Consider the following 12,690-nt stretch of genomic DNA (forward strand, 5'->3'; position numbering starts at 1 on the left):
ANNNAAANCNANNNCANNNAANNATTTGNTANTGGTGTAATAAAATAGCGTAGGCAAAGACCAATGAGAGAAAAGCGGGACCGAGTAAGACCACCCCGTGAGAAATGCGTAGCGCAGCAATAGTAGGGCAACGCGTGTTGGAGATGAAATAAATGGCGTGGGCGTACTATCAACGCGCGATACTTCCGGCTTCCGCGTTGAAATTGTTGGCCAAACAACGCCGCCCCCTAATAAACTTAGAGATGCCCTAAGCCCCCAACATAAGGGTCAGTACCCATTGAGGGATTTGCTCCACCATCTGGAGGATAGTTTAACCTCCTGCAATAGTGAGTTGGAGGGGTTATTAAATTCTTTTATGAATAAAATATTAAATAGTAAACCAGGGGACCGTAATAAATATGTTGACGATGTTGTTAGTATTCGAACTGAGTTTCTGTGCAAACCCAATGGTTATCAACCCCCCCCCTCCCCCAAAGAAGCGTACTAAAGAAGAACCGAAGAATAGAAGACAGAAGATCTGAAGCAAGTACGCGAAAATGCAATCGCTCTTCAAGCGAGACCCCAAAAGAGTTGCGGCCCACCTCATTAAAAACCAGCCCCTCTGTAATGTAAGTTGCCCCATCGATGCCGCAGAGTCCGCTCTACGTCAAAGATTGAGTCAACGTCCCAGTGTAGACGCAGCGCCCTTTACCTCTAAATACCCCCGAAATTCAAAGAACATTCTGGATACAGTTTTTCCGGACGAGATTACGCTGCGCCTTCAAAAAATGAAAGTACACACGTCAGCGGGCCCTGACGGTATACAGGTGTCGCATCTTCGTACATGCGACCTGGTGTGCCTAGCGAAGCCCTTTAACTTTTCTTCTCGTAAGGCACATTCCCCAATAACTCAAGGATTGTCGGACGATCCGCGCCCCGACGCTGAAAACCTACCGGCCAATCAACATCTCCTCCTGCCTATTCCGGCTCTTTAGCAAAATTGTAACGAAACGGCTAGAAAACTGTATCTCCCTCCACCCCCGTCAAAAGACCTTCCGATCAGGCACGGGTGGCGCTTCTGACAGCATCACCACCCGTCTTTTCAACATCGGGGATTTCAACCTCAAAAAGCGCGGGTAAACGGCGTGTGCGGCGGCTCGGTCAAGGTCCCTCTGATAACTGGTTTGCGAAAACTCCCGGTGCGAAAAACGATGAACAACTCTATTAATCCAGCACAAGGAACGATTAGAACTGTTGCTGGCGCTTCTAGCCAAGGCTCGGTAAGCGATGTTAGAGCTTGTTTCACTTTTTCCTACCCTGGTCCGTTCAAATGCCAGGCATGCGAGCACGTTGAGGCTGTTTTTGCCGGAATTGTTAATCACTGCACGCACCACAACGTTCTTGTGAACGGTCTCACTATGGGAGTAATCGCAGCGAACGGAAGCGCTCTAACTACGCGTCCTTCCAATCGCTCTTCAGGCGACACCCCAAACGTATTGCGGCCCACCTCATCAAGAACCAGCCCCTTTGTAATGTAAGCTGTCCTATCGACGTCGCTGAGTCCGCTCTGCGACAGCGATTAAGTCAGCGCCCCGGTACCGACGCAGCGCCCTTCAAATCCAAACGCCCACCCAACACCGAATGCATTCTGTTCCCCATCTCCGCAGACGAGGTTACGCTGCACCTCAAACTAATGTCTGCAAAAACGTCGGCAGGCCTCGACGGAGTTCAGGTGTCACACCTCCGACAATGTGACCCGGTGTGCCTTTCGAAGGCCTTCAACTGTCTTCTATTCGCAAGGTACATCCTCCCACAACTCAAGGATTGTCGTACCTCCCTCATTCCCAAAACTGACAATCCCCGCCCCGATGCTGAAGACTACCGGCCCATAACTATTGCTTCCTGTATATACCGGCTCTTTAGCAAAATTGTAACGCGGCGGCTCGAAAATTGCATCTCCCTCCACCCCCGCCAAAAGGCCTTCCGGCCAGGCACGGATGGCGCTTTTGACAACATCACCACCTTAACGACCATCGTCAGAGACGCGCACAAGTCCGGGAAGGAACTAAACATCGTCTGTGTAGACTTAGCTAAAGCTTTTGACACAGTCAATCACTCATCAATTGATCGAGCCCTACGCATGCACGGGCTCGACTCCAACTCACGAGCACTTATTGAGGAAATGGTCACCGGAAGCACGACCGTTATCAAAGGAGACGGAGGGGTATTGAGTAATAAAATAGAAATTAACCAGGGTGTATACGACAGGGAGACCCCATTTCCCCTCTCCTCTTCAACTCAGTCATGGACGAGTTGATAGAGCGCCTCGAACAAAGTGGAGTGGGTTACAAAATCAATAACACTGAGGTCGTAACACTGGCGTTCGCGGACGACGTAACTCTAGTCAGTAGCAGTCGCAGGGGAATGGAGAAACTTCTCTCCATCACCCACGACTTCATTAATGAGAGGGGACTTAAACTAAACATCAGGAAATGCAAAGGTATCCGCTTCGTCCGCACGCCCAAAACCAAATCACTAGTGCAGGATACCTCCAAGGCATTTAGAGTCCGTGGTACCAAAGAGGAATCTTCTTACATTCCCATGGCGGGGCCTGGGGAAGTCATCAAGGTCCTGGGGGTCCCCATAGCCCCAAATGGCAAGCCTTCCTTCGACATAGAAACACTGGAAGGGACCCTGGAGAGGATCCGTAAAGCCCCCCTCAAGCCCACACAGAAACTTGCCACTGTGCGGGATTATCTGATTCCATCATTGGAATACAGACTGGGAGTCCCTGGGATTTCTAGGAAACTATTGGAGAGTGTGGACGGGGCAATTAGGTTAACGGTAAAACGCTTCCTGCATCTACCAACCACTGGCATGAACAGCATGTTTTTGTCAATGCCCATCAAAGAGCGAGGACAAGGACTGCGTCCTCTCACTACAGAACACATTGCACGGGTGGCGGTAGGTACTAACAGCATGATGACCAACATGGACAATCTGACACTACAACTTTGCGAAAGCCGCTGCTCTCGGCATTAGAGCACTTCGCAGTCCCCGCAGCAACCAAAAGTGCGATCCGGGAAGAAAAGCAGAACCTACTACGGGAGGAGATCGCTTAGCTCTCAGAGTCGTACGAAGGTAGCTGTCTTCCATTCTTTAAAAACGGGTCTCTGGTAAACTCCTTGCTGCACGGCGCTAGCGGTATGCGTAGTCGGGACTTCATCACCGGGCTGAAGCTGCGGTTCCAGACCCGCAGCCAGAAGTGGAGGGGCCGAACTCCACAAAATCCGGATGCGCTGCCGTGCAGGCATTGTGGTCACTCCTCGGGTGACCGGAAAACGGCTGTCCACGTCTCACAGAAGTGTCCCACGACACAAGCGATGATCATCTAGAGACACAACAAGATTGTCTATCTTGTTGGGGACTGAGCGAAGAGAGAAGGTTCGCAGTGCATTTTGAGACCGCCATCAAGTCAGGGGGTAACGTATACAAGCCTGACTTTGTATTGGTCAAAGACGGCACTGCGCCTATGGTAGATGTCGCGGTCCCGTGGGAAAAGGGCACTACCATGCATGAAAGTCCCGTGGTTCGCCCATTGCCAGACGCGCCGGAACGCTAGGGATGAAAAGAGACCATGAGAAAGACTAAGCTTGCAGGAAGATGAGGGAGAAGACTTCACGAGTGGATGTCTTGGTACGACGTCACTTTCTTTCTGAAGCTGGACCCGGAATGATGTTCTTTTCTCTATTTCCCCACTCCTTTCTTACCCTATCGTATTGTTAAAATCGGTACCGGCCGTTGCCATGCAGTATGTTGATGTATTATGACTAACCGATTGACTGATCGCCTCATTTATTTACTTTATTCGTCTATATTGTCATCATTTCTTTTTCTTGAATAAAGGTCCATTGGTACGCGTCACTAGCTTATGTTGATTCTTTGAGATACAAACTGAATTTCATCATTACGAAATATAACAGAAAATAGCACAAGTTAGTGATGACCACTGAGAAGTAACTAGAAGAAAAATAGAATTGGCGGTCTTGTTCCTTTAAAAATTGAATGAATATCTTTATTATCAAGTTGCATCATTCTGCAAAAAATATAGAAGCAACAAATGAACTGTTTAAGAGAGGTTAAATGAACATGCTTATCTGGGTTATTCATTGTTTTCGTAATTCGACACGCAATGACGTTTTACGATGGCAACAAAGCTAGCCTTGTCAACTAATTTGACAATGAAGAAAGCTGTGCAGCGATTATCATGAGCATGGTCAAAATTCATCACGCAGAATTTTGTGAAATTTCACTAGACCAACGAACATTTACCCTCAGCTAGCCAAAAGCATTTTCAGTTGAATCTGTGCAGCATCTGAGAAATTTTTCACAAACCCTTGATATAGTGCGAGTGCACCAAATACTTCTTGACATATACCATAGAAATGAACAAATACAAAACATACAGTGATATTGGTGTCTGGAATTTTAACAATGCTACAGACAGACGCTTTTTCAAATGAATTCATTGTGTGACCAGGACAGTGAACCCCATTATACTGTTCACTCTCAACAATGGGAATGAAAGAGCAGCAAATGAAGATCAATATATGCTTCATGTCTGCCGACGAGGATAATTAGCAATGATCATATATATTTTGGCAGAACATATGCAGTGCTAGAAAAAGATAATGAGAGATGAAAAATAATTTTCTTTTTCTTTCACTTTTGTTTGGTAAAATGATTTCTAAATCCAACAAATCCTATGTGATCTGGAATGTACAACATGTGGTTATCATCGTAATACAACAATTGTAACTTGAATGTTTAATCAATCCAGTTGTCGATTTTACTTTAGATATTGAAAAACAAATTTAATACAATTTACACAAAATGTATAATCACAAATTTTTACTTTAAACAAAATTCCAGATTTTATTTTTTATTTAAATGAAACATAAGAAGAAAAACAATAACTCTTGTGAACAGGATCGAAAGAAAGATTGGAAAGATTAAATTCTTTTGCAAGTCAGAAATATTTTCAGAAAACAGATAGGCAAAATCAGAAAAGTATTTCGATGCTAAAATTCAGCAATCACCACTCCTAGTTTTAGCTGAAAACTGCAGCGTTGTACAATTTATCAATTTTAGATTTTCCCTTTGTACTTGAGTAGGCTTCAACTAGCCTTCATCAGAACAATATCTGACAAATAGAAAAGAACCTTATGCATAAATCTGATTTAATTGTTAGCTAAGAAGGTAATTTATATGACAAGCGAAAGCAACTGTTGGCTGACATTTCTTTTGAATCGTATTTTTCCACTGACATGGATAAATAAAAGTGAAGCATTTCGAAAGCAGAAAGAAAGCGATGAACAGCACCAACGAAGCACAAAAGCGCTTGAAGCTGCTTCAAATTCACTTTGCAGTGGACATCGCATTGTTTGATGTCAGCATATGTGCGTTTTTAATTAATTGATTTATTGGTGATTTTAATTGACTTTTAAATCTAATTACAAAATATAACTTCAATAAAGTTGACAGCAAATGGAAAAATCCAACAGTGGTCTACTGATGCCCAGGCTGAAACTAAAACTGAATGCATCCGCAATTTTGTTACACAAGCAGGATTTCTCTACGAGTTTCTCTAGTATTTCTCACTACATGACAAATGACAAGATTAGTATCCTGACCTACCTGTAGTTTTGTTCCTAGATTTTCAATGCTTTCTGTGAGTTCCACGACCATAATTAACTCTGTTCCGACCGGAAGCGGCGTCGTAACACGCCCTAGGAATGGCGTGGGTATGCGATGACGCTTCGGGGTAGATCGCTTGTAAACATGGTTCCTGTACTCTACTGATTGGAATTTGACAACCGCGATGGATAAGCAGCAAAATTTCTGCATGGGAATGCGAAGCTACGTAGGCAGCGTGTAAGCTAAATACGCTGAAACCCGTTAAACGCATGGGCAAATCGGCAACAACACCGGCAGTGTTGACAAAAAGTACGGAAGATTGATCGAAGAAAAAATATTATTATTAAAATGGTGACGTGATATTAAATTTCTTCACTGAAAAATAAATAGTTCATATTCTCACTTCGCCAGTCAAATGGTCTTAAAAACATCAGAATCATAAACAATCTAGTTGTTTAAACTGCATTTTCATAGCATTACCATGCATCAGCATTACTTTAAATAAAAATGCTAATAAAACAGTAAATAATAATTTTATTTTGAAAAAATATACTTCAATTAAAGTGGATAAAATGTTAAAGAGAGAAAATAGCATGATTACACAGTTTGACTGTTGCGATTAAACGTTCTTTCCACCTCTGAACTATTTCAAAGCGAAAATTTGTCATGCATCATTTCTCAGATAATAAAATGGAATCTGATCACTGGTGCAAAGCTGATTTCCTGGTGTTTCACCATATATTTATGTTTTGAATAGAATATTTTTAATAACTTCATATAATATTTATGTATTTAAAAAAAGCAATTGCATTGATAATGACGTTATCACTTCGTATCAAACTTATCAAACTTCATGTACAAATTGGCCAGTTGGTTGTGATCTGCTTCAGTACAGCGATATAAACTGCCGCTTAAAATTCGGTATGAGTGCAATGAAGAGTACGACTGTAAAATTCAATAGTACACATTTTGAGACGTATATGATGAATTTATCCATAAAATCAGTAAAAAGTCGATGACAGGAGATTAACATGTGTTTTCTGCAAAATGATAAATTTGTATAAAATGCGATTTAGAAAATAGACATATTTTTTTACTGCAAGTATTCATACCTGTGATTTCAGATAATCCAACTAGCATTGATTCCAGTGAATCAGTTGCTAATTAAAACTTAAAAAAATAAAAGTCTTCCAAATATTATTTAAAATTGTATACCCTTAAATGTGAATAAAAACAGTTGTAAAATTTAATCTTTTCAGCTTAATACTCCATTCACATTGAAAACACCTATTCTAATAAAAGAAGCATTTATTTATAAGACGAATTTATGTGAAAAAATACAAATTGAAAAAATATTTAAAAACACCAATTATATGAACGTTATTCTGAAACTTTCATATGGCAAAATTAAATACTATGATAAATACACAGACGTTCAGAAATTCATTATAAATTCTCATCGCAGAACCGACGCTTTCACTGATATATACCATTATTCATTTTCGCCTTTTCAAAAAAGTACAATTAGCATGTGCAAAATTATTGACATGAACTTTTCATAATCAAATCACAAAATTTGGATTAATACATAATTATCATGCGTTATTGCACTTTTCAAATGAAAAAAAATTATTCAAATGGATAAACAAGTGATTATTAATTTTCATAACTAAAATTTTATCATTTTTATAAATAATACATTTATATGTTATTTAAGTAAATAATGTAGATGTTCAATATCTTTAAACAAAAACTTTTAAAGATCGGAAAAAACTTTAAAAGCAAAATTAGCTTATTTTAAACTTTGAAATCATACGGATAACTATATGAAACAGTAATTAGTTTGCTTTGCTTGCTTCAATCTGACTGCTTGTTGGTTGTTGCATTGCATGGAAAATGGCCCAAATACTGCAAAATATTCGCAATGATATTTGGAATGTTATCGGTGATGAAAGCAGATTGGTTGGAAAACTGTTTGCTAAAATTGAACAAAAAACTGGCAAAAGTCGTTACCAAGCTGCGGTGATGTTAGCAATTGTGATTTTTGTGCTGTTGATATTTAGCCCTAATGCAGGATTGTTGTGCAATTGCATATGCATTGGTTATCCAGCAATGAAGACATTAATCGAGGTGGAATCAAATGAAAACGCCAACTGTAAGCAATGGAAGTTTTATTGGGTTATTTTTGGCTTCTTTCGACTTGTTGATTATTTTGCTGAATGCATATCCTTTATTATACCAATTTATTGGCCGCTGAAATGCATTTTCTTTGTTTGGCTTTTCACTCCAAGCTGCCATGGAGCTGCAACATTGTATGAAAAATTTTTCCAACCTCGCTACAGTGAATTTACATCTAGCGGTACTACTGCTGCAGAAATGACTACAGAATAACCACCACCATCACTGTCTTCTACTGCTCACTTGCATATTCATTCATTATTATTTTTATTATATTCTTGTTTTATACTAAATTATCTTAAAAATTTTTGACTATTGTATTTAAGTGACAGTTGAAATATCAAATTGCACTTTCAGAATAAAATTGTTAAATTATTATTTCCATTTAATTCTCATTTGTATGATCATAGCATTATAATTGATTGTCAAAGTAATAAATCAAATGCTTAAATGTTACAACACTGGCAGCTGCATAAAGTAGAACAGCGACGAAAATTATTTCCATTATCATAACTTCGAATTCTAAACATTCACTTTGATCTTTATTACCGTGCATGTCATCAGCTTCGACACGCTTCTTACAAATTTGCCGACGCACCAGCATAAATGTAATAAATCAAATGCTTGACAGATGCAACATCGTGCAGGAGTAACGAATCACAATTCCAGGAAATACATCTCATACTAACCTTTCATTCCTGGGATTGGCTTTTCATGTAATATTTATATTACTATTCATCGTTTTTATGCTTGTCAGTAATATAAAATTTCTCATAACAATTATACCAATAATTCTAATATTCACTGTGATTTACACATCACTAGATTCTTCTGCTGGTCTGCCAGCTAAATCCTTTTTTCAAATGCGTCTAACGCTAATATTCCTTCTCTTTATGATTCTTTTCATAAATTTAATACGCCACTGGCTAAAATTTTTTAAGCTAATGACAACTAATTTTCATTTTCTAATATACAGATTTTTATTATATGAATTGGTGTTTTCGACTGTATTATAAAAAATGGAAGTTAATTATATTCAAAAGTATATAAACCTGAAAGAAAACTCAACAGTAAGCAATATTATCTTTCTGATATCTACAAATTTCAATCACAAAAATAATGGAGATGGCAATTTTGATTTGAGATATTTCCATGAAAGAATAAAACAAACAAATTGGTTTCTCACGACAAAGTAAAACTCAAACTTTAATTTCATTTTTTCTTTAGAAAATGGTTATCAACTTGCTCGTTAATGGTCATCAAAAATCAACAAGCAAATATGAGAAAAAATATCTACAATAAGCTATAGATGAAGCCTTCAGAAAACAGTACTGTTCATAGACAAACACACGCACATTTTATTCATTGACTTTCCTCATTTATTTATGTATGAACAAGTACTTTTGCGTCATAAATTTATTTCAACAATTTTAGTTACTTTGCTGCTGCTCCCACGCAGTGACAACAGTGAACCTTGAAATAATGCTCATATTCATAATGCTTAGTATTGCACTAATAGCGCAAGCATTGGACGGAAAAATTATAGTGCTGTTAAACATATTAAGCATCAAGAATAACAAAATATTTCGAAACTGTCCACATATTTCACATTTAAAACCCTGATAACAATTTTCTCCAACTCTTTACTTACTTAATCATACATAAATATTTGTTTCCCATCTCTTTTATTTATCATGCAAACAAACATCTTCACCTCAATATTATACATTTAATATGAATGGTATAATGAACTGATCATAAGAAGTATAATGCACAGATATTGAACCATCCTCATTACATGATGTATACTGATTTTCTTTATCACGACTGTGTGAAACGAAAAGCTATAATCTAAAAACACATTAAGAAATACACGCATGGACACACACACAGAGACAGAAATAAATACAACACGAAAACAAACACAAATATATTTAGTGCTTACAAATAAACACTAAACAATATACTAGACTAAAATACATTTCCATCGTTGATATAGATTATGCAAAGTACATGATTCTTTTAACTCTTTTGTGAAGTGCAATTATATTAGACAATTCTGTTTTCACGGATTCGGCTTTATTGCTGGAACTACTACTACTACTACTACCACTACTACTATTACTGTCTTCATCAGAACACTTTTCCACTAGACCAGAATTTCTAAAAAATAAAAACCAATCATTCATTCATTTTTAAATAAGTTAATTAATCAAACTTACAATGCTGCAAGAACATGATAACGAGCACGGGCGCAAACTAAATCTGCAAAATACACTGGTGCTGGTATACTGACAGACCGAGCACATCTACCATACAGATGGCATAAATAGTATGTAATCGATTGCATGACATTCGCATCCATGTTGCTTTCATCAAACAGCACATGATATCGCGTCGGTCTACTAGTTCCCTGCAATTCAAATAATAATAATAATAAAGATTCAAAACATTTCACAAAGTCATACTTGAATTCCATGATGACTGCACAAAAAGAAATCATATTCATCAGGAGATGTCACTACTCTATCGATAACAGTACCAGCAGGGATGTTTTTCCCGCGTCCTCGTGCTGCAGCTTCATCACAACAAAAAAATCGAGCATGATGTCGCTTTTGAACCACAATAAACGTAATCAACGGCCGGTAATTTGTTGCAACTGATTTGCAAGCCCTACGAAGAGCAGACAGTTCTTCTTCCAAAACCTTTTTAAAAAAATAAATTTTTACTTTGCTTTAATTAATGATACAACACAATTTCACCTGCATAAATTGACCTTCGGATACTCCATCTCGATAAACAATAATATTTTTCGGAGCCGTACCATTAACATCAAGATATTCCAGTAAACGTTCAGAAAATTGTTCGATAAATCCAGTGATCAGTTCTTGCTTCGCTGGCTGTAGTTTCACCGAAGCATGAAACTTCGTCACTTTTGTATCCACATTTCCAACAACCTTCAAATCAAAAACATTCCTTCAATAATTTGAAAGTACAATACCATGAATAATACCCACCGAAGCTATTGATGGTAAATGCGTTTCTACAGCAGATGGATGAACCACATCCACACCAATTACCAATGCATTATTCTTATACAAATAATTATCCAAACTAAACAAAAAACTTCCATTCAAGAATTTTTCATACGCATTCATCAATTCAATATCATACATTTCATCTTCCAGTAATTTTGTATTGATGCCACCAATTTTCATATTTATTTTCATCGCAATATTTAACATCGTCGAATAGCTCTTCTTTATTGCCACATCGCTTATTGTTTTCGGTAATACACACTGAGTGACCAATCCAAAAGTGATATCACCACAAGATTTCACTTGAGCTTCAAAAAGGTAAAAATACATTCAACATTAATAAAATAAATTTCATCATATAACAACAAAATAATTATTACCATATTGTTCAGATGAAAATAACGCGACAAATACCAAATCACATTTTATTCCATCTCTGTCACATTTGTCAGCAATACGTTTTAATACCATTTCTACCGTATCATTTTTTCGCGCTTGTTCGTAAAATTTTGGGCTGTCCGGCATTTCAATTCCTGTACTACGACATGTTCTGACAATTTGCAGACAGAATTCCCTAAAAATCAAGCAAATAATCAACAAAGCTAATTTGATTTATTAATGAAATTTTGCAATACTTACTGTAACATTGATGCTTTATGTGGTGGTAGAAACGATACAAATCCAAATGATTCGCAAGAAGCAGATTCAAAAAATTTAAATTCATTCGAATTCCATGCTCCATCTTTTGGTGTAAGAATTATTTGCTAAAAACATGAGACAAATTATGAAACAAATATTTTTCAAAATGAATGATATGCATAATTATTATTTATTTACACGTCCTCCATTTCCTTTACCATATTCCAACCTAGGCGGAGGCAAAACTCGTCCACTAACAATCATTGGTTCCGCTTTAATTTGAACGCCAAAACTTTTCAAAAATGGATCATTATTGAAATTTGATTTCTTGACCATGTCCATACACTTTAGAATTCGAGTAGGAGCGTCTGTCGAAGCAAACTAAATATATAACAATTTATTATTATTATTATTATCAATATTTAAAATCATTAACATACTCGAATTATAGAAGTCGTTTGACACGCTTTCAATTTCTTGTTGTATCTTTGACAGTTTGCCACTTGACAAAGCTAAATTGACCAAAATAAATTCATTATATTAAAAAAACGTTGAAACAATTGTCAGTTTTTTATACTTCAACTGGGAAATAAATTGGTTTTGATTTACTGCCGACTTCAACCAACGGCAAGTTTGGATACTTTAATGGCCCATAAACATCACGAAAATATTCCGCAACTGAAACTTCTTTTCCGTCTTTTTCGAATTTCATCGATACTGCCGTACTGAGTATATTTTTAATACGATAAATTCGATCTTGATTTCGATGTGTTGTATGAATACAGACCCCTAAATTAATAAGAAAAACAATTTTAAATATATTTCAAATATTCCATTGACGATTACCTTTTAATTCTGGTATCAACAAGTTCAAATGTTCTGGTTGAAGTTGGGTATTCAATCTAAGCTGATTTGGATGAAATCTTACTTCACGTTCATCACCATTCAATATGTCGCAAATCAAATTTATCAGTGACTGACGCTTGTAAAAGCAACTGTGTGATACTAAAATCCATTTCAATTATTAAAATTTTTTTTCACCGAAATGAAAAACAATTTCCATCACACCATCAATATTAATCGCTGGTCGAAAACCATCACATTACGCGCGCAGAAAATGAACAAGGCCTCTTCCATAATTCAATGCCATTTTTTCACG

At 37.3% G+C, this 12,690-nt stretch overlaps 5 protein-coding genes across 5 annotated transcripts; 2 read left to right on the plus strand and 3 right to left on the minus strand.

Annotated features, from left to right (window-relative positions):
* Positions 1–536: 536 nt before the first annotated feature.
* Positions 537–974, plus strand: Tsp_11527 (hypothetical protein). Its single transcript, XM_003373066.1, has one exon. It carries the CDS (start codon positions 537–539, stop codon positions 972–974), a length of 438 nt encoding a protein of 145 aa, XP_003373114.1.
* Positions 975–1,190: 216 nt separating this feature from the next.
* Positions 1,191–3,101, plus strand: Tsp_11528 (retrovirus-related protein). The gene is given in 4 exon segments (XM_003373067.1): positions 1,191–1,472; positions 1,496–2,210; positions 2,234–2,943; positions 2,958–3,101. 4 exon segments carry the CDS (start codon positions 1,191–1,193, stop codon positions 3,099–3,101), a joined length of 1,851 nt encoding a protein of 616 aa, XP_003373115.1.
* Positions 3,102–3,454: 353 nt separating this feature from the next.
* Tsp_11529 (conserved hypothetical protein) lies at positions 3,455–3,787 on the minus strand. The gene is made up of 2 exons (XM_003373068.1): positions 3,750–3,787; positions 3,455–3,626 (listed from the first exon to the last, which is right to left on the minus strand). The coding sequence occupies exons 1-2, from the start codon at positions 3,785–3,787 to the stop codon at positions 3,455–3,457; spliced, it is 210 nt and encodes a 69-aa protein (XP_003373116.1).
* Positions 3,788–7,812: 4,025 nt separating this feature from the next.
* Tsp_11530 (hypothetical protein) lies at positions 7,813–8,458 on the minus strand. The gene is made up of 3 exons (XM_003373069.1): positions 8,317–8,458; positions 8,017–8,089; positions 7,813–7,978 (listed from the first exon to the last, which is right to left on the minus strand). The coding sequence occupies exons 1-3, from the start codon at positions 8,456–8,458 to the stop codon at positions 7,813–7,815; spliced, it is 381 nt and encodes a 126-aa protein (XP_003373117.1).
* Positions 8,459–9,575: 1,117 nt separating this feature from the next.
* Positions 9,576–12,536, minus strand: Tsp_11531a (putative piwi domain protein; the record flags this gene model as incomplete). The annotated part of the gene is made up of 13 exons (XM_003373070.1): positions 9,576–9,698; positions 9,882–10,017; positions 10,077–10,267; positions 10,323–10,559; positions 10,617–10,811; positions 10,851–10,968; positions 11,029–11,200; positions 11,273–11,466; positions 11,532–11,656; positions 11,730–11,912; positions 11,972–12,043; positions 12,109–12,320; positions 12,378–12,536. Coding segments are annotated over 13 exons (2,117 nt in total), but the record flags the coding sequence as incomplete, so codon positions are not given.
* Positions 12,537–12,690: the final 154 nt, after the last annotated feature.

Source organism: Trichinella spiralis (genome assembly GCF_000181795.1).
Source record: "Trichinella spiralis strain ISS 195 chromosome Unknown Scfld7, whole genome shotgun sequence".
In the NCBI taxonomy this organism is placed as follows: Eukaryota; Metazoa; Nematoda; class Enoplea; order Trichinellida; family Trichinellidae; genus Trichinella; species Trichinella spiralis.